Source organism: Macadamia integrifolia, chromosome 8, assembly GCF_013358625.1.
Source record: "Macadamia integrifolia cultivar HAES 741 chromosome 8, SCU_Mint_v3, whole genome shotgun sequence".
Lineage (NCBI taxonomy): Eukaryota > Viridiplantae > Streptophyta > Magnoliopsida > Proteales > Proteaceae > Macadamia > Macadamia integrifolia.
Window position 1 is genome coordinate 19,382,833 of NC_056564.1, and position 24,178 is coordinate 19,407,010.

The 24,178-nt window shown below is 37.6% G+C and overlaps 1 protein-coding gene across 1 annotated transcript; it reads left to right on the forward strand.

Annotated features, from left to right (window-relative positions):
- The first annotated feature begins 293 nt into the window (after positions 1-293).
- LOC122086646 (NAD-dependent malic enzyme 59 kDa isoform, mitochondrial-like) lies at positions 294-23,992 on the forward strand. Its single transcript, XM_042655602.1, has 19 exons — positions 294-950; positions 2,757-2,853; positions 4,300-4,418; positions 4,508-4,675; positions 10,523-10,651; positions 11,647-11,707; positions 12,877-12,980; positions 13,067-13,150; positions 13,289-13,395; positions 13,533-13,632; positions 14,320-14,433; positions 14,579-14,644; positions 16,816-16,888; positions 16,994-17,080; positions 17,410-17,464; positions 17,577-17,648; positions 22,107-22,169; positions 23,467-23,581; positions 23,817-23,992. Exons 1-19 carry the CDS (start codon positions 831-833, stop codon positions 23,886-23,888), a joined length of 1,806 nt encoding a protein of 601 aa, XP_042511536.1. The 5' UTR covers positions 294-830; the 3' UTR covers positions 23,889-23,992.
- Positions 23,993-24,178: the final 186 nt, after the last annotated feature.

Below are 24,178 nucleotides of genomic sequence, written 5' to 3' on the forward strand. Positions count from 1 at the left end.
TAGTTTTGTAAACCCAAACCTGATTTTTGATATTTTTGTTAACTGAAACTTTAGGTGGGTAGTTTTGTAAACCCAAATATAATTTTGAGTATTTTTGTTGACCAAAACTTTTTGTGGGTAATTTTGTAAAAGAAAACTCAAAAGTGGATAATCATATAATTTTCCCATCTTTCTTCTAATCCTCTTCTAATCCGACGGTTATCAAGTCCTCTCTCACGTAAGAACCCACCACTCATTGAAATATTGAATAGCAAGTTGAGAGCGACGAAACTGATTGAAGAAAGTTCCCCTTTTCTTTATTTTGAACAGAAAAGTCTCCACTTCAATGGGAGCTTCGGCTTCCCCAAACCCCACCCAATCCCACTCTCACCTGTTGAGACTTGAAGACGCTTCTCAGTTTGTGTCTCTATTATGTCAAGTCAAGACTATTGCCCGTTCAAATTGGGCAGCTTAATCGTCTCTCCAGCGACAGCCATCCATCAAGCATTTAGTACTTTTTACAGCTTTTTTAAATTTATACTCTCTCTGGTTTCTCAAATCTCCATTAACTTCAGCTTTAGGAATCTGCCCGTGATTTTCATCGGGCAGGTGCGAATCTGTTCTTGGCTTTTACTGTTTCGCACAAACACAAAAAAGGTAGGAGACGATGGACCAAAGATCAGTATAAATCTGACTAGATACAAATGAAGAGCATCAGTGAATTTCTGACGTTTTATCTCTCAAATTTCACGATGGATGATGCCTAGTAGATAAAAAGGCCGCCGTCTTCTCCACTTCTTTGATCTCGAGTTCGTTGTTTCGTTCTTCTGAGATCTAGATTTATATTGAAAATGTGGAGACTAGCAGCGTCAAATCTACGCCAGACGCGGCGGTTCTCGGCAGTGATTCCGGATCCTTGTATCGTCCACAAGCGCGGGACCGATATTCTTCATGATCCCTGGTTTAATAAGGTTAAGCTTGCAATCTCTATGGATCGATTTTAATTTTGTTATTTATCATATTGATCGTCTATTAATCTATTTCGATCGAGGCATGGGTTTTCTGTTTATCCTGTTGCATTATCGGGCTAGTATTGATTATCCGGTTCTGTAGAACGTTGGCGAACTCTGCTGAAATTGTTGTGATTGACATTGAATAGATGTGCTTTATGTTAATGTCAGTTAAAATCACGAAATTTTCGTTGTTAATGTAGTATCGCTTGTGGATTATAAAACTTGATACTCTTACAGTTGGTTTTAAGATGAATGCTTGTCGGAAATTTTAGTGCTTCATGAGTCAAGATATTGCGCATCTTCTAAGCACATACCCGGTTGCTGGTCCCTAGAGAAAATAAAACAAAATAGTCATTTCCGTGCTAAGTAAACTGAATTTTTGTGCTAAATATGGTAAATGGTTCCTTTTACTTTAGTGTGAATCATAACCGTAACACTCAACCTTGTAGCAGTCCGCTTCACTGGTTGAAGCAAATGGAAGCTTGCATAAGCATTTCTCATTAAAAGGCAATCACTTGTTATTATTAGGGAAAAATAAAGCTGCCTGGTTGTGTGGCCCCTGAGCTGTGAGACATAGGGACATGCGAAAGTACCACTTCACACCCTGTGAAATAAATAATCCCATTCATGTTGATGCCTCACGCTTTCATTGGCCTAGTCTGGGTGTAGGGGCCACGCAACCAGGCGGCGTTCTCTTGCCATTCTTCTTCTTATTATTGTTATTTTGATTGGTACTAAGAAGTAAGAACACATAAGAAAAAATCCATGATCTAAAAGGAAAAATTAAGAACTCTCATTTCACCATCACAGGTAAACACAGCATATTATATGAAAAACGATCTATTTATTTGTTTGAAAATTTTGCAGAGGTACTTACATGAATTTTTTGTCGAGGACACTGTTGATTTTTTGTGATTGAGCCAACCAGTCACCCTCCTGTGTGCCCCAATCTCCTGTTGTGAAATTGGTCATGATTCAACAAAGAGATTTACTGGTTTAGATTCATGTAAAAGCTCATAACTTTATTCATGAATGGACTTACAGTAGAATGCAGTCAATAGACCACTTTATGAAATCATGTCTTTCCTTAGATTCATATACTTTAGAATGTGCCTGTTAACTAACATATTAATAGGCAGCAACATATATGTGGCTGTTTACATTCACTTTTTCCTCACATGGATATTTGATGTTTCATGATACCCATCCGTTTTTCAATTGAACTTTCAGCTTTACGTGAAACAAGTTAATGAATGTCTTCAGAAATTTATGAGAACTGCAAAACCAAAGATTTACTTCTGCATTGATATGTGTCATAGGAAATTGTGTGGTCTCATCTCATGGCGAAATAGGGTGTAAGCAATCCACTTTGCATACCTATGTTGTAACTGTTGCCATATTGGAGGAGAAAATCCAGTTGAATTATTACTTGGCATTTACACAACAATTTTTTTTTTTTTGAATTTTCAACATATTGGTGGACATATATAATTAGACAATTCTGTAATTTGGTCAATTAAGTTTTTGGTTATCAATGTTCTGGATGTCTACTTTGAGTTTTTCAATGTGATATAACTTTGTAAAATTCTCACTGAGTAATGATATTTGGTATTCACAAGTCAAAAAGTTTACTGGAAAGGCTGGTGTGGTTATAATCCTTTCCACATTAGTAGTTCTTGTTAATTTGAATGGTTTCACATTAATTGGTTTGTTTTTAACAGGATTGTGTAATTCTACCTTATTTTTTGATTTTGTCAAGAGTAGGATACTGGTTTCTCTTTGACAGAAAGAGATAGACTTGGGCTCCGTGGTCTCCTTCCACCTCGTGTCATATCTTTTGAGCAGCAATATGAACGTTTCAGTGAGTGTGATGGACCTGAGCATCCTTCCAAATTTTATCAGTAGGCTTGTATTCATGATCATTCATGTTATTTTCATTCTTTTCATGATTAGTGTAATTTGACTCTGGATTGGGTTTTGGAGCCATAAATGTAGTCAATGACAGACCTTCAAAACATGTAGTGGTAGCCTGCAGCCTGCAACAGGGAATCTAACTTTCTAACTTGCTGGCTCAATTTTTATATTGTATTTAATATATGTTGTGAGAATTCACGCATGCTTGCATTGTATGCAATTAACTACTCTTTGGGTGCTTTACTGATTACAAATCTTCCTTGTATTATGGTTATGAACTTACTGAGAATTGGTGGGTCATTATGGCTTCATGTCCTTATCCTGAAATGCCTTCTGGAGATTCACAATAACGAATGTGTGTGTGTAGTTAGAGTGTAATCTAATCTTTCCCTTTAGATATAATAGTAACAAAAGCAAAAACCAGTTGGAACACAGAAATAAGAAGGATTGTGAATGAAAAACTTTAGGAATTGTTCTTGAAGGAAAGAATAAAAGTAAAAGTGCATTTTTTTTAAAAGAGAACAGATAATGAATATGATGGAAAACATAACCCGGACTTGCCATTGGCCAGGATTCTGTTATGCAACATTGGAGTAGAATCTAGGGAAGAGATGAAGAATTTACCAATGAAGTCTTGGTGAGAGGGTTGACTCAAAAACAGAATTGAACCCTTTTTATAGATGAATTAGTGTCTGAACCATTTACAGAATTTTAACCTGTTTCCGCTTAATACAAAGTATGCCTAGTCTTAGAATACAAATTATAAGTGTTCTTTTTAACCTCAACTTTATCAAGAACTGTATTCATTAACAGGAATATAATATATATATATATATATTATATATGAGCAACCCAGTGCACGAGGCTCCCTCTAATGCAGGGTCTGGGAGGGGTAAGTTATGCAGCCTTATCCCCTGCTTAGCAGGAGAGGCTGTTTCCATGTTTCGAACTTGTGATCAACATGTTGTAATAGTGCAACTTAACCGTTGTGCCACAGGCACACCCACTAGGAATATACAAACACACTTACACTTACACACACACACACACACACACACACACACATATATGTTCATTGCAGTCAAAAGAACACCATCTTGTACTTTGTAGGTTCAGCGGGGTTGCTTTTTTGCTTTCTTCTGATTCTTCCCCCTTTTGCGGACCAGTTCTTGCAACAAAAATGAATATATGGCATGCCTGTCAACACACTTTTCTCCAAATAATGAGATTGTTCTCCAACAAGCTTTGTTTATGGGGAAAAGGAAAGAAATGGAAAAGTATATTTGTAAATGTTGTTCATCAGCATTTAACTATCTCTATGCATTTCATTTATCCATATCTCATTTTTCGATTGTTGGTGGCATTTTACATAATTTTGTTGTTTTAATGTCAGTGGAGTCGTATAGATCACTGGAGAAAAATACCTGTGGTCAACCAGCAGACAGTGTATCTTTGGCTAAATGGAGGATCCTGAACAGACTGCATGATAGGAATGAGACACTATACTATAGAGTAAGTTTGACCACCAATATAATCTTACAGTTATTTACAGGTTTTTAATATTGTGTTAATCTAAGGAATATTGTCACTCACTCCTCCAGGTTCTTATTGATAATATTGAACATTTTGCTCCGGTCATATACACTCCAACAGTGGGATTGGTTTGCCAAAGTTATTCAGGTTTGTTTAGACGTCCACGCGGGATGTATTTCAGTGCTAAAGATAAAGGAGAGATGATGTCCATGATTTATAATTGGCCAGCCGAACAGGTATCTTGTCAATATCTGAAAAATGGTAACAGATGAGTCATTCTATAACCTTGTGATGACATACATGTTTCAGATTAATTGAATCTATATTTTGTGAACAACATGCCAACATATGCTTGGACACTTAAAAATAGGAGCTGCACCCATGCAAAGTTGTCACGGCGTCAAATCAATCCAAGGCGGTGGAGTGGTGGCTAATCGATTTGGGGATGAATCGCCCGTTTTGGCGTTACCATGGCGGTCAAATCGCCCGTGTGTCATTTTTTAATTTTCTAAAATTATTTAGTATACTACTTTTTTATTTTCTCTAATTTTTAAGATTAATTAGCATGCTACAAGCCTAGAATATATACCCTATAACATATAAAACAAACATTAAGTAACATTAAATCATAAAAAAATCAACATAGCCATATCATGTCATAAAAAATCAACATAAGTTATTGACTTATACAGTTATACATCAAGTCATAAAAAATCAACATGTTCATCACACAAAAGTAAAAAGTAAAAGGCTAACCTGTGACTGAAGCTTGAAAGCAATGATTGGAAGTGAATGAGCAACCTGAACAAAGTAAAAGGTATACATGTCAATATATCATATATGAATCAGAGATATATATTTGGAAACCTAAGAATAGATCAAATGATAAGATAAGTGGCTAACCTGTTAAGCTATTAATGACTTACTGAAGCAATGAAGCTTGATAGCAAATGAACTCAACATAAAATAAAAAAAGAAAACTTAACTAATCATCCAAGTTCAAAGTTCAAGTTTAAGGTTTAAAGTTTAAACAATGCATAAAATCCAAACACTCAATCAGTCAAACACAAATAACTTAATCATCATAATCATCCAACAAATCAGTAGATGGCAGATTCCTTTGTTGTCCACTAGAAGCATTTGCATTTTCACCAAAGTTATCCATGACATCCAAGTCATCATTCACATAATCCTCTTCTTCCAAATCTTCTTCCCCATCTGATTCTGATGACTCCCCAACAGCCCTCCCTCTACCACGGCATGTGTAGCACATATTCCTCCAGAGGTTGATGATTGAGCTCTCCTGGGTCAATTGGGCCCCTCCATTGTTGCCCCCATTGCTCTACCAGCAACGTCCCATTTGAGATCAGCATTGGGATGGACTACATCATCTACTTGCTCATCAATCATCCACTCACTACTCCAATCTAGTTCGTCAAACACAAGTGGATCATAATTTCTGTTATCGAGGCGCCTTTGTTGAAACCTTTCTTCTAGGCGGCGATTGTATTGAACATAGACTAGATCATTCAAACGTTGATATTCCACCCTATTCCTCTTCTTGGTATGAATCTGAATTCATAAACAATAGAGAACAACAAACAAAGTTATTGTTCCAAAAATAAAAAGTCTAAAATATGAAATAGATGTAATACCCAGCTACTTACAAACTCAAATGTGCTCAAGTTGCGCTCGTAACCAGAAGAGGAGCAACAAAGCCCTAGAATACGTCTTGCAACCTTTGAAAGCTCAAAAGCATGACCTTCAAATGAACCCCACCAAGTAACTATAAAAAATAAAGGAATATAAAAATAGCTAGATTAATATTTAATATATCACACAAACAAAACAACTAAACAATGTACTCTATTTACTAGGACTCATGGTTGCCCGTGATCTAATCGCCATCTCTAGGCAAAACCATCTCGAGAATATCTATACAAAGTGGCTTGAGTATTTATCTTGTCTTATAAAGCTGGTTCATGTATCATTCTTTCAATGACTTCATTAAATGCAAGCTGTAGAGAAGATATAATTTTGTAGCCACCATCATCACCTTATAAGAAAAAAATTTGTCAGGATTAAGAAATAGTGCTGCTCCATACAAAGGACGCCCCATCTGAATCTCCCAACGCTTGTTAACAATATCTAACACTTTCTTGTATTGCCTTTCTCTATCCCCAAAATTTTCTTTTATTTTCTTTTTTGCCTTATCCATGGCAAATTGAACCTCGGGCATAGAATGCTTCTCATCACCATCCACAATCCTCAAGACAGTAAGAAGTGGCTTTGAAGCTCTAAGACAATTTTCCACACCATTCCAAAATGCTACAGCAAACACCGTCTCAACCACTTTCTTCCCAGCCTCGGTCTTTGCCAAATTAGAACTAGTCCATTCTTCAAAAATAAACAAATGTCTTAAGTCATCTTTATGTTTTAACAAGCTTTGAAGTGTTAGAAATGCAGTTGCAAATCTAGTAGCTGCTGTCCTCACAAGATCCCTCCCATTTGTTCTAGCTCTCATTGCATCAAGAATGCATGTGTGCCTGTAGATGAAGTTGGTTACTTTTTTTGCCTTACTTATCACATTCCTATTAGATTTCAAGAATCCTATTTCTTCCAACATCAGGTCAATGCAATGCGCTGCACAAGAAGTCCAATATAGTTTTGTCCTCTTCTGCATCAGCATTGTACTGGCTAATTTATAAGCCGATGCATTAACTGACACAACTTGCACAACGTATTCCTCACCAATTTCTTGAACTTTGTTGTCAATCAATTCAAACTACTTCTCTGCAGTTTGAGATATATTAGATGCATCAATAGATTCTATAAAATAAGTCCCCTCTGGACAGTTAACGAGGAAATTAATTAAATGCCTTCCTCTTTTATCCGTCCACCCATCAGTCATTAGAGTGCATCCATACTGCTTCCAATACTCTTCATATTTATTCTTTATCTCTGTAGTTCTATCCTTTGCTGCCTTTAACAATGACACTCTCACTTTATGATAACTTGGGGGCTTATATCTTGATCCGTTCTGTGCAATAGATTCCACCATCACCTCAAACCTCCTCGACTTAAGAGCATTGAATGGAATACCACACTGATAAACCCAGTCTACAATGTGATTATCAACTCTCTCTTTTTTTTTTTCCGCTGATCTAAACCGGTTCTCTATAGTAGTCTAAGTACTACCTTTAAGATGCCTCTCAGCAACCACTTGCTCAGGAGTCTGTCTAACATGAGTATCCATGGGGCCTCTTACTTATGGCTGAATGACTACTTTCTTTCTCTTAGCAGCTGTCCCAGAGCTAGGAATAAGTCTAGAGGTTGTAGAAGGAGTCCTTCTAGACTATCTATGACCTTCAACTTCTATATCAACATCCACATCAGCACCAGCACCAGCACCAGCACCAGCACCAGCATCAGCATCAACATCAGCATCAGCATTAGCATCATCATCATCATCATCAACATCATCATCATCATCATCAAAAATGTCTTGCATCATTTTCTTCTTATTGCGCATAAGAGCTGCATTCATCTCTGTAGCAAACGCTATAGTTGTCTTGGTACACTTAGCAACATCTTCATATCCACCCACCAAATGTTGCTTTAACCTTTTAATTCCGCACTTGAGATTTTTTCGACAATGAGTGCACTGAATATGGTTCTTGTCTGAAAGGTCAGGCCAATACCCATACTTCCACCCAGGGTCATTTGACTTGGCCTTCATGGTTGGGTCTTTGGACGGATCATATGCAGCCGTGCTTATATTATCACCCCCACTACTACCACCAATAGTACCATCCATTATGAACTCTTATAGTCCTATTATCCTACAAGTTACAAAACAGAGTAACAAAGTATGTTAAATGTTAACCAATAACATTAACATGATAATATCAACTCAAAAATTCAAGTTATAATTTATAAAACAGAGTAACAAAGTATGTTAAACAGTAACATACACATTAAGTATTTAAGTTTACAACTATACAAGTTGTAAAGATATAAACACTTGTTAAACAGTAACATTAACATATATATATATATTAACCAAAAACCATTAGAACAACATCAAAATCCAAAAAAAATTCAAATCAGTAGTCAGAAACAACTTAACAAGTGATCCAAGAAAGGATTAAAATAAGGCAGTAAAACAAGCAATCCAATACTTCGATTAAGAACTAATTCTATATTTCTATAATTATATTTATGCTGTTATGAAACATTAATCATAGAAGGAGGAATAGAGAAGGAGAAGAACCGAAGAAGAAGAAGGAGAAAGAGAAGCAGAGAAGAAGGAGAAAGAGAAGCAGCAAAAGACGGAGGAGAGAAATCAGAAGGAGAGAAGAAGAGAAGAAGGAACAGAAAAGGGGAAGAACTAAAGAAGAAGAAGGAGAAAGAGAAGCAGAGAAGAAGAAGGAGAAGAAGAAGAAGAATCAGAAGACGTAGGAGGAGAGAAGGAGAGAAGAAGAGAAGGAAGTCACTCGTCAGGTACAGAGAAGGAGAAAGAGAAGCAGAGAAGCAGAGTAGCAGAAAAGAAGAAGAATAAGAAGCAGAAGACGAAGGAGGAGAGAAGGACTGAAGAAGAAGAAGAAAGAGAAGCAGAGAAGAATATGATGAAGAAGACGAAGAAGGAGAAGGAGAAAGACGTCGAAGGCGGCCCCTTACCTTGGTTTTGCTGCCGGAGAAGGAGAAGGAGAAGGAGAAGGAGAAGGTCAGCAGTCGCAGGTCAGCTTCGAGGGTTCAGGTTCACTGCTGGTGCCGGAGAAGGAGAAGGTCAGTAGTCGCAGGTCAACTTCGAAGGTCAGGTTCACTGCCGGTGCTGGAGAAGGAGAAGGTCAGCAGTTGGAGGCGGCAGGTCAGCTTTGAGGGTTTTCGACTTTCTCTCTTTTTGTATTTCACGGTTTCACCTAGTAGCAAGTGAAAAAAAAAAAGGCGCGATCAATTAGTATAATAGGCGTGAGATGGCGTCCATGGCGCTGCCTTGGCGATGCCTATACGACCCTAGCGGCCGCCAATTGTGACTTACATAAATCGGTGTACTGCCATGCCCTCTGATTTCCGCCGGGATGCCAAATCGCCGCCTAGGTGACCCCATGACAACTATGTACCCATGTTTGAGATGTGTGGACACAGTTTCCAACGTCAACATGGCATGGACACGCCTACTACTACCACCACTTCTATGCTTGCAAGTGCCCCCTTCTTTATACCCATGCTAATTTTGTTTCTTCTCGTACTAGCTAAAACTAGTCCTAGACTGACTATTATTTTATACCATAGCTATGGAACTATTTATATCTAAGAATAATTCTAAACAAGCCTTAGACTAAGCATAATATGTTAAGGTAATACAAATCATGTAATGCAGAACTATAGATAATTCATCAATTTAAAATGTTATATATATATATAAATGCTTTATATCCTTACTTAGTAATCCCTGAATACTATTTTTGGGGCTTTGCTGAGTCTGACTCTTCATGCCTGTAATTTCAGATTTTGACACCCATACTTGTATTCGTGTGCAATTAGAATATTTCATCGAGTATTTCCTCTCTCTTTTATTTTTTCCTCCGGTTTTTAAGTTTCCAAAGAATTTCATCAAAGCATTTCTACATGACTGGTAATGTGCGCTTTTGATGGTAGCCTTGGATGTTTTGTCATGCTTAAAATATCAAAGCTGCTCAGTTGTGTACTTTTCGACTTATCTTCTGTTGTGTTCAGTGATACTAATAAGGTTATCATGTGGTTTAGTTTTTGTAAAAAGCAAAAATAAGGCATAATCAGGAAGCAGCCAGGATGGTTCATATTTGGCTCAAGTAGTGTACCTTAGAAAAGGGTGTTCTGATCCAAAATATGCAGGCCAATGATCCAAACTTCCATTATTCTCGTCTAGTTATGTGCCTACTTTTAATTGTTCAAACTTGTGTTTGGAGTTTTCATTTTATTTTAAACGAAGATGGCTATGTTTTTTATAGTACCTATACTTGGAGTGGCCAAATTTGTGCCTTGTGGCTTTGTGCATTATTGGATTTGTTATATCATTGAGTTTCTATGTATTTACACAGGTGGATATGATAGTACTGACAGATGGCAGCCGTATTCTTGGCCTGGGAGATCTTGGAGTTCAGGGAATTGGAATAACTGTCGGGAAACTTGATATTTATGTTGCTGTTGCTGGCATCAACCCACGGAGAGTATGTACTGTCTCCTGCTAATCTTTTTCTTTCCTACCACTCCATCCCAGTGGGGCTGAGCTGGTGTGGATGCGTCTCTCTCTCTCTCTCTCACACACACACACACACACACACGCACACACACACACGCACACGCACACGCACACGCACACGCACATACGCATGTGCCATGTATGCATGTACATGCACAAACACTCAGATTGATTTATTTATAAATTTGAGTGATGCTGTGTACGGTTGCATACTAATGCCTGTGAGCTGCAACAGGGGTGATGCTTTAAACTTTAGTCCTCTTTCAGCGCATGGGGGAACCCTAGTGTGATAAGAGAGATTTCAGGATCTTACCTCATCCATAACTGTCTCTTTCTTTTGGGTTTCAGGACCTGCTAATGAGGAAGCGGATATGCTTGACCAGCCAATGTAGGGAGTTTAGATATTTATCCAGGGAAATATTTTCACCTGTCGCTGTCTAGTTGTTTGTCTTGTGGTGTGATGGTCCAATCCTTCACCCATTTAGAAGAAATGAAGAATCACTGTCACAATTATGATATTACACATCTATATATTCTGCATATGGACATAGGTTAATTTCTTTTTATGGATAACAGAACTTTTTTATTCAAAAGTTGGGTAAAAGAGAGATACACTCATACACCAACAATATAACACCATAATACTACTAGTAGAACAAGAAGAAGATAGCCCTAGCCATTAAAACAGGAAGAGACCACTCAATCGATAACATTTCTCTCATACTTAGTTTAGCTTCTTGAGAAGCTGACTATCGCTTTGTGAGATTCTCAAAGCTGACTACCTTTTTTGGTGAGAGATCTAATAAAGTTTGCTATTTCATCAACATTTGTGTTCTTTATAATGTTGTTTCAGTCATGGAGAATTTTTTTATTTTTACACACACACAGGTGCTCCCCTTTGATCTAGTTATTGTATCTGATTAAACTTTTTTCTCAGAGATAACATCAAGTTTTATCTTACAGATACTTCCAGTTATGCTTGATGTTGGAACCAACAATGAGAAGCTTCTTCAAGATGAACTTTGTGAGTAGAACCATTTACGCTATTTCTACTTTTACAGGAACCCACACCATTATTTTTATTGCCTCTTATATGTGGTTAGGTGGACCTAGTGTATACTTAGTTTCTTTGTTATTTTATTAGTTGATGGAACAACTAATTTTGGCAGTCATTTGTTCCAGCATGTGAATATAGGATTTTTGTTTGCTTGTCCTTTTCTCTGCCGTACAATATGATGAAAAGAACTTCTTATGGATGCCTCAAATGTCAATCACTTCCGTACGTCTGTCATGTCTCAACATAGATAGAGACTGCCCATCTTGACCTTTCTTTATATTAGAACAGTGTTTTAAAGTTAAGGCTAATAGTGAGAATTCTGTCAAGATTTTGAAGAAGATCTGAATGTGGAACAACAGAATTCAGGAAGTACCAAAGTGCTTGGTACTAAACAGTCCTTCATGGTGAGCATGGTATTTGGTGCCCCTGAAGCAGTTTTTCACAAACACATTTGACGCGATCAACCATTTCTAAGTTTCAACTCTAAAATTTGTCTTTAAAGAGGTTATTTGGTGAACTTTTCAAAAATATAGTTGTGAAAAAGGTTCCTGTAAGTTAAAAAAGAAAGGTGTGATACATCCATCACTCATCTACTCTATCTTAGGCACTGATGTTAGTGACAAGACCTTGCATTTCTGGACAAACGCCTCCTATTTGTGATTCTGGAAGGACATTCGAGTGCAAGCATTGTAGGCTTAGTTGTGTTCAATGTTATATGGTTTGATATCTATTGCACAAAAAATTGGTCCAAATGTTGTATGTTCTAGGACATGGTTATTTATCTGGGCAGACCCCTTTCATTTGTTTAACCTTTCTGTTCTTCACCCCTTCTTTTACCTTCAGGAAAGTTTCTTGTGATTATTTGAGCATTCAAAGTGTCTCAATATTTTTAGTCTTTGTGTCAAGGATAAATCTTCCTCGAAGGGACTATGACTTAAAACTTTGATCCAAGATAGTTATGAGTTTTTAAACATTTATTTTCAATGACTAATTTATATTTCATTAACGCCATTGTGTGGATTAATATTGCCCTTGATTTTCTTTTCAAATGACTTTGACTCCATTAATTGAATGTGTAGTTTGTTATGGTAAACCTGTTCTTTTTACTTGATGTAATAAAACTTGTTGTCTTGCAGATCTAGGATTACGACAACCAAGGTTGGAAGGGGAAGAATATTTAGCTATTGTCGATGAATTCATGGAAGCAGTTCACAGACGTTGGCCCAAGGCTATTGTACAGGTCTGTTTCTTTCAAAAATAAGAAATAATAATTCCTACTTCAATGATTTTTATCCAAGCTGTATGATGTTCTTGAAACTTTATCAGTTTGAAGATTTTCAAATGAAGTGGGCTTTTGAAACTCTGCAACGATATCGCCATAGATTCTGCATGTTCAATGATGACATACAGGTGGGTGTCTCCTTGAGGTTTCATGATCAATCATACCTTCTGAATGGTTAATCTTTCACACCTATGCTTGCCAATGGGATTAGATTTGCATGCTTATTTAATACTTACATTGTTGTCATCACAATTCATGTTTAATAGGGAACTGCTGGTGTTGCACTGGCGGGACTACTAGGCGCTGTTAGAGCACAGGGTCGACCACTGAATGATTTTGTGAAACAAAAAATAGTTGTAGTGGGAGCTGGAAGGTAACTAAGAAATTCAACATAAAGAATTGCTTCTTTGGTTCTCTATTTTATGGATGTTCTTGCTAGTGTGCTGGTTCTCACTTAAGTCCACAGTCTTGTTATTTGCAGCTTCACTTTGTTGCTTTACCTGGATTCAGTGCAGGAATAGGTGTTCTGAATGTGGCCAAGCAGGCTGTTTCAAGAATGATGGGAAACAGTGAGATGGAAAACTCTCAGTTCTGGCTACTAGATAAAGATGTATGCATATATTCTTGCTTGTTGCATTCTCATCCTTAACCTGTTTCGTTAAAATGGGTAAATTATTTATACATATATGATGTACTTTGGAAGCACTCTAGTAGGCCTCTCTCCTATTTATCATGTCCATGGAAATTAATTCCTCAACCTTGCATTTTTTCTGTTGTGCTTGCATACTTGTGATCAATAATACAGAAAATGTCTGGGGTAATTGTAAATTTAGTCTCTCAGTAAGTAAAATGAGTAGAGACTGGATAACATATAGAGACTATACTGTAAACTATGGGCATGGGATCAGCAGTGCCAGTGTGGAATGGAATCTCCCTTGCCAAGCCAATGGGAGCACGTGAGAGGATGTTGCACGCTTTGTATGAAGGGGCCACATATAAGGGAGGAGAGAGTGTGAGAAGGCACATGATAATGGCAGCGTGGTCATCATTTTCCCTTAATTATCCTTTTTTCCGTCGTCTCCTTTTGGATTGGAAGAAGTGATTCTGGCTTCTTGCATATGCTTGAAGCCTTTAATGTGAAAATTTTCATAATCATGTGCAGAGTTATTGAAAGAGTTTCGTAATAAAGCTCTGTTGGGGACCCTACTTTTTTGAATTTTAAACGTAATGATTCAGTTTGTGCAAATTAACCGGTCAACTTTTCCTTCATGCTTGAGAAGAATGGGTTTTGGTGCAGGGCCTTTTGACAAAAGAGAGAGAAAATATTGATCCCGCAGCTGCACCTTTTGCCAGAGGTTTTGGTCCTGGTGAGATTGAAGGACTAAGGGAGGGGGCTAGTCTTCTTGAAGTGGTAATTCTTATGGGATTTTCCTTGATGCCATGTTTCAAGTTTTTTAGATCTGCTTTTTCAGTTTGACTATCTGTCTTTCATTGCTCCTAAAAAAGAAAAAAGAAATCTGCGCCATTTTTCAATAACCAATATTATTTTTAATCAGGTCAAAAAGGTCAAGCCCCATGTGCTTCTAGGTCTGTCTGGGGTTGGTGGTGTCTTCAGTGAGGAGGTGCGTGCAACTGAATGGCCTTGTTTTGTCTCCTGTAGTTCTATATACTGTTGCATATATCATAGGATAAGCCTGTGAAGATTGGATTTTGTTCTAATTGACTCCAGAATGAAACTAAATTTATGTCTTGAGATAAAAATGGGAATACCAACAATTAAATGAATTTTTTGTTGGACAATATTGATACAAGTTCAATTATCGCTGATTAGAATTTATGTATTTGTATATTATTCTACTATGGGCCTCCATTAATTTTTTATTTGTAATGACATCTTCTCTTGTGCGGTATTTCTTTTTCTTGGTGGGCATTATTGGGTAAGTGGGTTGGATAGAGCCTATTGGAGGGCATGGGTCCATATAGCCGACCCCATGTAGCTGTGACTCTCCTGACTTGTTGGGCTGTGCCTCTTTCCTCATACTCTTGCCTTTCTACTCTCACCCTTCTTCTCTCTTCTTTCAATCTCTGTTGTTTGGTCTTTTTCCTGTCATGTGTTGATTGGATCCATTTGGCCGACACCATTAAGTTGGGGTTAAGGCTGAGATTGTTGTTGTTGTTACTTGTTTGTATTATTAGGCAAGTGGTTTGGTGGTTAGGTGAGGATGGTTTCTTTTTCCCTTAATATGTAAGCAATTTTATTATTATAAAAAATAATAATAATAAGAAAAAAGACTTTTTGTACCTAAGGTCTCTGGTATCAAGCTATGTGGAGTAACTAACAATATAAAATGGTACCCAGAAAGGCTGAACCCTTCGTCCCTGGCAGCAGTGTTCCAACCGTTCATTACCTCTTCAGAAGTACCATGCATGACTCAGCTCACCTCATATCCCAGGAAAAAGCAACAGTGGACCTCATGTACAAATTAGAATGCCTCAAGAGGCTTTGAGCTTATTCATGTTCCTCATTTGCTGTAGGCATTGTTAGGACAAAAATACTTATGTTCTCTTATTGGAAAGGTATCATAACAATAGTAGGATTAAATTTCCACCCTCCATGCATGATAGATAAATGTGTTGAGAAAAGTTGGGTATCTGTTTGACCAGTTTAATCTGAAGGGAGTTTACACCTTAAAAATTAGGAGCTTCGAGATTCCAATTAGGAAGCGTGAAAATATATTTCCTCCGATGGGTTATGATAGGACAACTGTAAACTGAGTCATAGTGAGAATAATATTGTGACCCCAATCCTTCAGAGGAACTGAATTGTAAGAGGCATATCTTCTACCCAATACATTAGTGAAATAGAAATTGGAGGGGCCAGTAATCTAAAGAGACTTGTAGTGGTACTTAATGGTCCAAGCAGCAAACTCTTCATCTCCTCAGCACCTTTAGCATAGAGAGCTTGCCAACCAGTAAATGATACAACTTCAATTGAATGCTTGCTTTCTTAGAGTTGGAGCCAAACTGGTGTTTTTATTTCCACTTTCAAAAGAAGAATCAGAAACTTGTGCTTCTGTATCAGTCATAATCCTATAAATATCTAGAAAAGGCTTTTTAAGAGGCCTATGTGAGCCTCATTTATATCCATATATCTTTATGGGAGTAGGTTCTGTTACAATTACCTATTTCATTCCTGATCCCTTAGGAAATGGTATGCAGAAGTTTCACGTTTCCCTTCCAGAGTCATCCATTGACAAAATGATAGCAGAGATGGGTCCAACTTGCTTAAGTTCTAGAACAAACTCCTAATTAACTAGAAAAAAAACTTATTGAGTAATCTTCCCATCCCTGATATATGGTAAAAGAAATCCAAAAATACCAGCTCAGTGAACTAATTGTGATAACTCACCATTCCTGGGGAGATTGTCGAGCTGGATAGTTGTGTCAGCTGAACTGCAGCATGGCAATTTAGAAATATGGACCCTTTTTTCTGAATACATTTTACTTTTACATTGATCCCAAAATGTATTCTGTATTTAAGATTTTTTTTTTTTTAATTATGGCTTCTACCGATATTACTTATTTAAATGTGATTTAGTTAAATGGATAAGTCAAGTGCATTTTGGTTCTTTAACATCACTTCTAACACCTGATGTTTACTGCTGGAGCTGCGGACACGCTTTCTACCTGGTGTTTGCATGTGCTATGAATATTTGCCTATTTCGTAATAGTTGATAAGGCTCAATGTTTGTATTGTTCGACAATGACACATCGTTTTGGAAGTCTATGACAGGTGCTAAAAGCTATGCAAAGGTCGGATTCCCCCAGGCCCGCAATATTTGCAATGTCAAACCCTACAGCGAAGGGTTTGTCTTTCCAAGCACATTCATTCTGGCAGGGGTGCCGTATATTTATTTTAGTTGTGACCTGTCTATTATTAATGTTATCTTTGTTTCTGTTCTATGAAACAGCTGAATGCACACCTACTGAAGCATTCAAGTATGCTGGAGAAAACATAATTTTTGCTAGTGGGAGCCCTTTTGAAAGTGTTGATCTTGGTATTTTTCCCTCTTCTGTTCAGATTTTACACCCTTTCTTTCCTTTTCTTTCTCCTCATTGCATTCCCCCACCAAAAAATATATATATATATATATTCTGGAACTTTATTTTGATGCTTTGCCCTGGCACTAATACAACAACAACTCAGCCTTATCCCAATTTAATGGGGTCGAATACATGGATCCGATTTTAGAGAAGGAAAGCATGGATTGCACATAAAGGTGGCACATTTTTGGACTGGTTCTGTTACAGTGTGCTCCACTTTAGAACATTTTTTGACATTTTCATTCAAATGTAGTGATATTCATCACCATTTTCTTGTGTGCAGGGAATGGAAAGATAGGCCATGTTAATCAGGCAAATAACATGTATTTGTTTCCAGGGTGCGTACTGATTCTCCCATTTGCGAGTGTTTTGAGAACCTCTCATATTATTTTTACCATTAGAAACCTTAGCAATATTTCCATATCTGATGGGGCATTACATTAAATTCAGTGTTGGTCTGGGAGCTCTTCTTTCTGGTGCTCAATTTATTTCGGATGGGATGCTGCAGGTAGCTGCTGAATGGTAAGCCCAACATGCTTCGTAATCTTACTTTATCAAAATTTCTTTTTTACTTTTGTAGCCTAAACTGATTGGCTTCCAGATAAAACAGTAAAATACTGAAGCAAATAGTCTCTGTCCCATAATGACTACCTCTTTGAAAATTGCCAGGTGTTAAAGAGTGGTTAAAGCATTAACTCACTCATTTTTCAATATTGCCCCACCAATTATTTTTTGTGTAGAAATTTGTTTTTGACTTATTTTTCAAACATTGAGAGTTAAGATGTGGTAATCGATGATTAGGGGTAATATATTGAACTTCATTACAAATCCATTACCTGATTTGTACAATGAAGGAATTATTTAGGATAGACACAAAAGGAATACAAATGTTAACCTGATGATCACTGTGAGGGTGTTTGCCTCACAGAATAATGATAATAGAACACATGTAGTAAGGAAGCTCATGTTTTTCTTTTGTTCTTTTCCCTTTGCCACTTTACACTCTTCTTCAACACAACACTTGTCCCATCTGATCCTGGAAATCAACAGTGGCATCCACCAGAGTGGGGGAGAGAGGACAGAAAATTTTAACATGTCAAGAAAGCTCCATGAATCACTGTAAGCTCGACCTGATTTGATAGATGCTGAGCAACCAATTCAAGATCTGTCTTGAGTAGCAAGACTAATGTGGGAGAGTAGCACTGTTTGTACTTGCAACCCTATTGTTGAGAACCCTTGCTTTTGCAGATTGGCCAGAGAAAGTCCACAAGCATTTGCTGATCTGGCAATTCTAAAGCATTGAGAGAGAGTGGACAACTATTTGTAGATCTTGCAAACCTAGTGTTGGGAACCCTTGCTTTTGCAGATTGGCCAGAGAGTCCACCAGCATTTGAGATACGGAAATTCTAAAGCATTTTGACCCCCTTATTTTGTAGTTTGGAAATCTATTGGCATGATTTCCAAGACGAGTCCAAACTTCAAGAAATTTCAAAAGAAGAAAACGATCAAGAAGAGAACTTCTTATTTATTATGCTTGGTTGAAAATGATCTCAAAGAGAACTTCAATCTATTTTCTTTCTTTATTTATTATGCTTGGTTGAAAATGATCTCAATATTTAATATGATAGTTTCAATGACCCAAAATGCACTGTTAGAAACTATGGACGTTGCTATCAAAGGATTGAAAAATGCAGACCATATTGCATTCTGTCTGAAACTTTGGATGTTACCATCAACAAACTTTGGGCGTTACCATCAAAGGATGGAAAAATGCAGGCAATATTTCATACTTCCATCTGACATACTGCATTTTGGTCATTGGAACTATCATATTGAATATCGAGGGTACTTTTTCTCAATTTTTTTCAGCAATTTAACTGCCGGAAACCATGGTTGGAGGATCGGGGAAATGTGAAAACTGTTCACAGAGTTCACAGTCCTTCCCGATCTCTTATTGCTCCAGTTGGCACATGGTTTCACATTGGGGTTTGGATGAATTAAACAGATGAGAGAAAGTTGGCTGTTCTCCGGGTCGGTTTGTACCCTTCATTCCATTTTTCAAAGAATTGGGAGGAGAGGGACAGTAACTGCCAGAGTCACCGTTCTTGCAGTCACAAGAGATCTCATCACATTGGATGAATTCAATCTATTCTGTGTCCAGTTTATGCGTTTTGGCTCTGTTTCTTGCTGCTACCAATCAAGCCAGCATGTTGCTCTTGGTCTGTGAGGACAACTGTCGACAGAATAAGTTGGGATGTTGAAACTCAAAATGGTAAAGATGACAGTAATTGTGGGTTAGAGTATCAATCAAGATGCAGAAATATCACTGAGAGTCTTAGACTTGGGAGCTAAAAGAGAAGTATTCCCTCCAACTCCTGATATAGTGCTATCTGAAATGTTTAGACTTTACACCCCTAGATTCTTGCTAGTAGAAACCCACCATACAATGTTGTTTCCAATTAGACCCAGTTCTGGACTGCACCACATTAGTTGAGACACATGACTCTTGAAGACCCTTTTGTTTCTTGCCTGTCAGATCCTCCATATTACTGTCCTGGAATTAGCATCATTGGCCTTTTACTTATCCCTTTTTATGTGAAAGTTTACAAGAGAGTAAAGGTTAGGTATACTGACCAGTTTTATGGAACTGAGTAGAGGAACCACACTGCAAAACATTTCCCACTTGTGGCTACCCCTTGAAGACACTTGAACTAAAGTTTCACACTAGATTCCAACTCCATTATTCAGGTAAATCCATGTAAAAGTATAATTGTCAGGTCACACCAGTATTAAAAGTAGGGTTTTACTTGAAAAATCTCCTTCTACTCGGGTTTTTGTGTAGAAATGGATAGGATAGATACAAGTAACAAAAGTATTTCTAGTGGAAAGTTTGCAATGCATCATATGATTCAACTCCAACTTTTGAGTTTTATCTGAAGAAGTGAGACAAGGACCCTCACTTATAGTCATATATTAGCCCTATAGCAGCTGCAGGATCTCCTACTACTAAATTCCCATATCCTGGAGAATGTTTGGTTCTTACCCTGTAGTACCAATACAGTCTAATCCAAAATGGTTTCTTTCATGGTATGGAAAAGGATACGCACAGAGAAACATTAGCTGTTCGCAGAAAACAGAAAGTGACACATGCAGATATCTGTTGTACCTAAATTTTCAAATCGCAGTGTCTGCTGCTGAGATCTTTAATGTGGATAACTTCAAAATATTTAGTTGAGAAAGCCCTTTCAGTCAACAAATGTTCCACATCTGGACATAATCGTGAGATACCTCTCTTTTCATCTTCAATGGTTCTTGAGTTTCTTTCGTTCTGAAGAATCCAATGGATTGGATAAGGTATCAAGGCTCGCAGTCCAGAGCAAACAATATCACACAGTCTTATGTAAAATTCCAATTCCTAGCAGACTAAGTTTTTTAAAGAATAATCATTGAAGTTAAGCTTGATGTCTCTAGCAGTTAGTTGCTTTTGGTGGTTGGGTTTTGTATGTTGCACTTTGTTATAGGGCTTCATAACCTTCTAATGCAGGAGTAGATTACAAGTAATTAACTCTGCAGTTTATAACCCCAAACAATACAAATCGGAGTAAGAAACTAAGAAATAATACCATCAAATAAATCCCCAAGGATACAATACCCATATAGGAGCAATACTAGCCCAAAACCCAATCCGATAGGAGAGAGAAAGACCTATTATAGAGTTGGAGAGAGAGAGGTGCGGCCAAGGCTGTAGGAGTCCGATTGAGTTGCACTCTTGGGCGTAGATAGTCCCTAGGGAGGGTACAAAAACCCCCAAAGTTGAGAGGATTCTGACGGCTGGTTGTGTAGCTATAAGCTTTTTTGATTTTCTGATTAGGAGAGAAAATTGAGAAGAACCTTCAAGAACAACAGTTGAATGCTTCCAACAGTGACTAGGTAAGGATTGTGGGACCCTTATGAGGCCTGGAATACCCTGATTGAAGACCTGGCTGAACAGAGTATAGAAGAGAGAAAGAGAGAAGATCCATCTCTCTCCTATTCCCACTAGGATTGCTGATCGGTTCTAATTTCTGCAAACTTTTATCAGAATCTGAATTATACCTCTTAAATGTTACAGTAAATAAGTAAAAAAAGAAGAATAAAACAGATGGGGGGTTGAGAAGGGTGAAAGAGAATAAAGGAAATGACTATCTCAGCCTGGGCTTTTCACCCACAGCTATCTCAGTGCTTCCTGCTCTGGGAAGGCCTCAACCCTACCCCCAGAATCATAATAACACACGTGCACACACACACACACACACACACACACACACACTGTAATGGCTCCTGACTTGGGAAGTTTGGTGGACCAATTTGTGCTCCATCTTGGGTTAACTCTGTGTGTGTGTGTGTGTTTGTGCCTTGTGCGTGTGTGTTAAACCAGGAAATTTATTGATAAAAAGAAGCAAAGCTAATGGAACTTTGAGCATCTTTGTCAGAACACTGTTGGAACTTAATAGTTGACTATATATGATAGATTGAAGATTGATCGTCCAGGTTATGAGCACTACTCTGGAGTTTGTTAGTAACGGTTAATCAATTTGACTTGATATCCACATAGTTATGTTTCTAACTTCCCGGTCGTTTGATCTGGAAGTCAATGATTCATTAATTGTTAATTTTTATCAAACATTTTGTTTGACTAAATCCCTCAAAGGAGTTGATCTTGTATATTTCTGGGCACCTCAGGGTCCTCACCCCACTTTTGATATCATAAAATATTTGTCCATTTGTTGGGAAAAATAAAAAATAGGGCTCTATCCATAACTTTCCTTCAGAGGCCTCTAGATTCAGATTTGGCCCCTAGAACCTAACAAAAACTGTCATTTCCAGAATCTGACATTTGGCCCCTCTGAAATACATTACCTGGAGTATTTGTTTTATATCTTGTTAATATGATTTACTGAAAATATACAATATTGTTGTTATTGGTGTTTCTTTTTACAGCCTTGCGTCATATATCACAGATGAAGAAATCCAGAAAGGCATCCTATACCCTTCAATTTCAAGGTATATCCTGAACTCTGGCTCAGAGACCACCTTTCATTGACTAGTTTATTTCATGGGTTTGGTGATTGGATTTGGACATTGGATCAGCCACTGCCAATCTCAAGTTAACTTGGTTTTTTAGCCAAAAAAAAAAAACTTGGCTGAGTTCAGCCGGATCTGTCCAAACTCAGGCGCAGCAGTACTGGGAACACGTATTTCAACCGAGTTTTGAGGTGGGATTGGCGAGTTATCTGGAATTGATCCTGTTAAATTTTGATTTAACTTGGAACCAATGACAATCCCTAAATACATGGTTGAGTTCTTCAGATCAGAGTTAATTTAAAATACTATCATATTGGTTAAATTGAAATTGAAGAAAAGTTAACTCTGGGGAATGAATTTTGGCATGGCATGTATATTTTTGTTTTGCAAATGTTGAAAAATACTTGGAGGACAAGGGATGAAGGGACCTTTTGGAGACCAATGACCATATAGAAATGAGTTCATATCCCCCTCTCCCCAAAATGGAGCATTTAAAACAATGCCAAAATGAAGTGCCATGAAGATTGAAGGGTGGGGGGCTGCAGGCATAAGAATGAGATTCTATCCTAGAAATAAATTTATCAATAGTGAGGTCATTTAGGTTTAAGTGACGTGAAATCTATTTTTTTGGGTTGAATACTCGAGTGATGATTCCATTCTGGGTAATGGGCTTTGCATTCAAATTGTAGAAAAGTAATTAATTGGTTTTTGAATGCCTCGTTAAAGAGTTTTTCTTTTGTGAGATTTAAGTCATGGTATTAGGTACCGGTCAGATCCAAAATCGATATGTATCAGCCGGTATTGATTGTATTGGCCAAAAATATAAAAAAAGCACCCTTTTGGCCAATACCTGCGATACATATTGGTATTGTACCAGTATGTTATGGCCATTCCAATACCAATACCTAAAACCCTAGGTGTGACAGTCAATGTTGGCGAAGTGGCCAATGGCCTTGCATACCAATGACTTCACCTACGTGCAGTGGCCCACACAAGCAACTGAAGATTTTTTTTTTTTATTTTTTTTTTTTTTTTATGAGAGGAAATAAAATAATGGTAAAGAAAACTCGTCATTGGTCTGTGAGGCTGCTGAGCTTGTCAGGCAAGCGTTTTTGCTTATAATCATGTTATGCTTTTCAGCTTTCTTGGTGTCTTGGTACTTTAAGATAAAGAAAAATGGAGGTTATGATGTCATTGTGCTTGTAGTATGTGAGCTTCTAACGGGAATATGGTTTTAGCTTGTGTTATGACATTGATATTATGCTGCACCTTGCAGTATTAGGCATATTACAGCAGAGGTTGGAGCGGCTGTTATCCGAGCAGCAGTTGCTGAAGAACTCGCTGAAGGGCATGGTGATGTGGGTCCCAAGGAGCTCATGCACATGTCAAAGGTATGAATTAGCATTAAGAAATGTTATTAACTCATCCAATCGAAAACACAATGCAGGCTTCTCTGTAAATGGCTAGTTGGCTACAGGTGTTTGGGATTCAACCAATGACCTCTCTCTCTCTCTCTCTCTCACTCTCACACACACACACACACACACTCACTCATGCATGTGTGCACATATCTATGGGCAGCTTCAAAATGCTAAGCATCTTGTTTATTTGTTTATTTGGATGCAGGAGAAGACTGTTGAATATGTCTCAGAAAATATGTGGTTCCCTGTCTACAGCCCTCTTGTTCATGAAAAATGAGTCTCCTATTTCTTTAATTCCTCTACAGACTAGTTTCAGGCACCTAATATCTTGATAGTTTTTTCTTTGGAATGATCTTCTTGATGGCCATTTGCCCAAACTCATAATTCAAAATATTTAAGAGAAATATGGGAATCATACTGTCGTGGTCACTTCCATTTTGTTCTCACCAGTAACTTGTAGTAATACATACCTATTAATAAAGGTGATACTAGAGATGGTAGACATTGGCTTCACCTCCAGATCATCAGTAATCATGTAAGTCACCACCTCCTTCACATTTTTTTTTA

What these genes read in the sequence shown, in the direction of transcription:
- LOC122086646 (XM_042655602.1), top strand. Translation starts at nt 831, where the DNA reads ATGTGGAGACTAGCAGCGTCAAATCTACGCCAGACGCGGCGGTTCTCG. An exon ending in GTGGTGTCTTCAGTGAGGAG is followed by an intron (nt 14,645 to 16,815) that starts GTGCGTGCAACT and finishes AGTCTATGACAG; the next exon opens with GTGCTAAAAGCTATGCAAAG. An exon ending in AGCTCATGCACATGTCAAAG is followed by an intron (nt 23,582 to 23,816) that starts GTATGAATTAGC and finishes ATTTGGATGCAG; the next exon opens with GAGAAGACTGTTGAATATGT.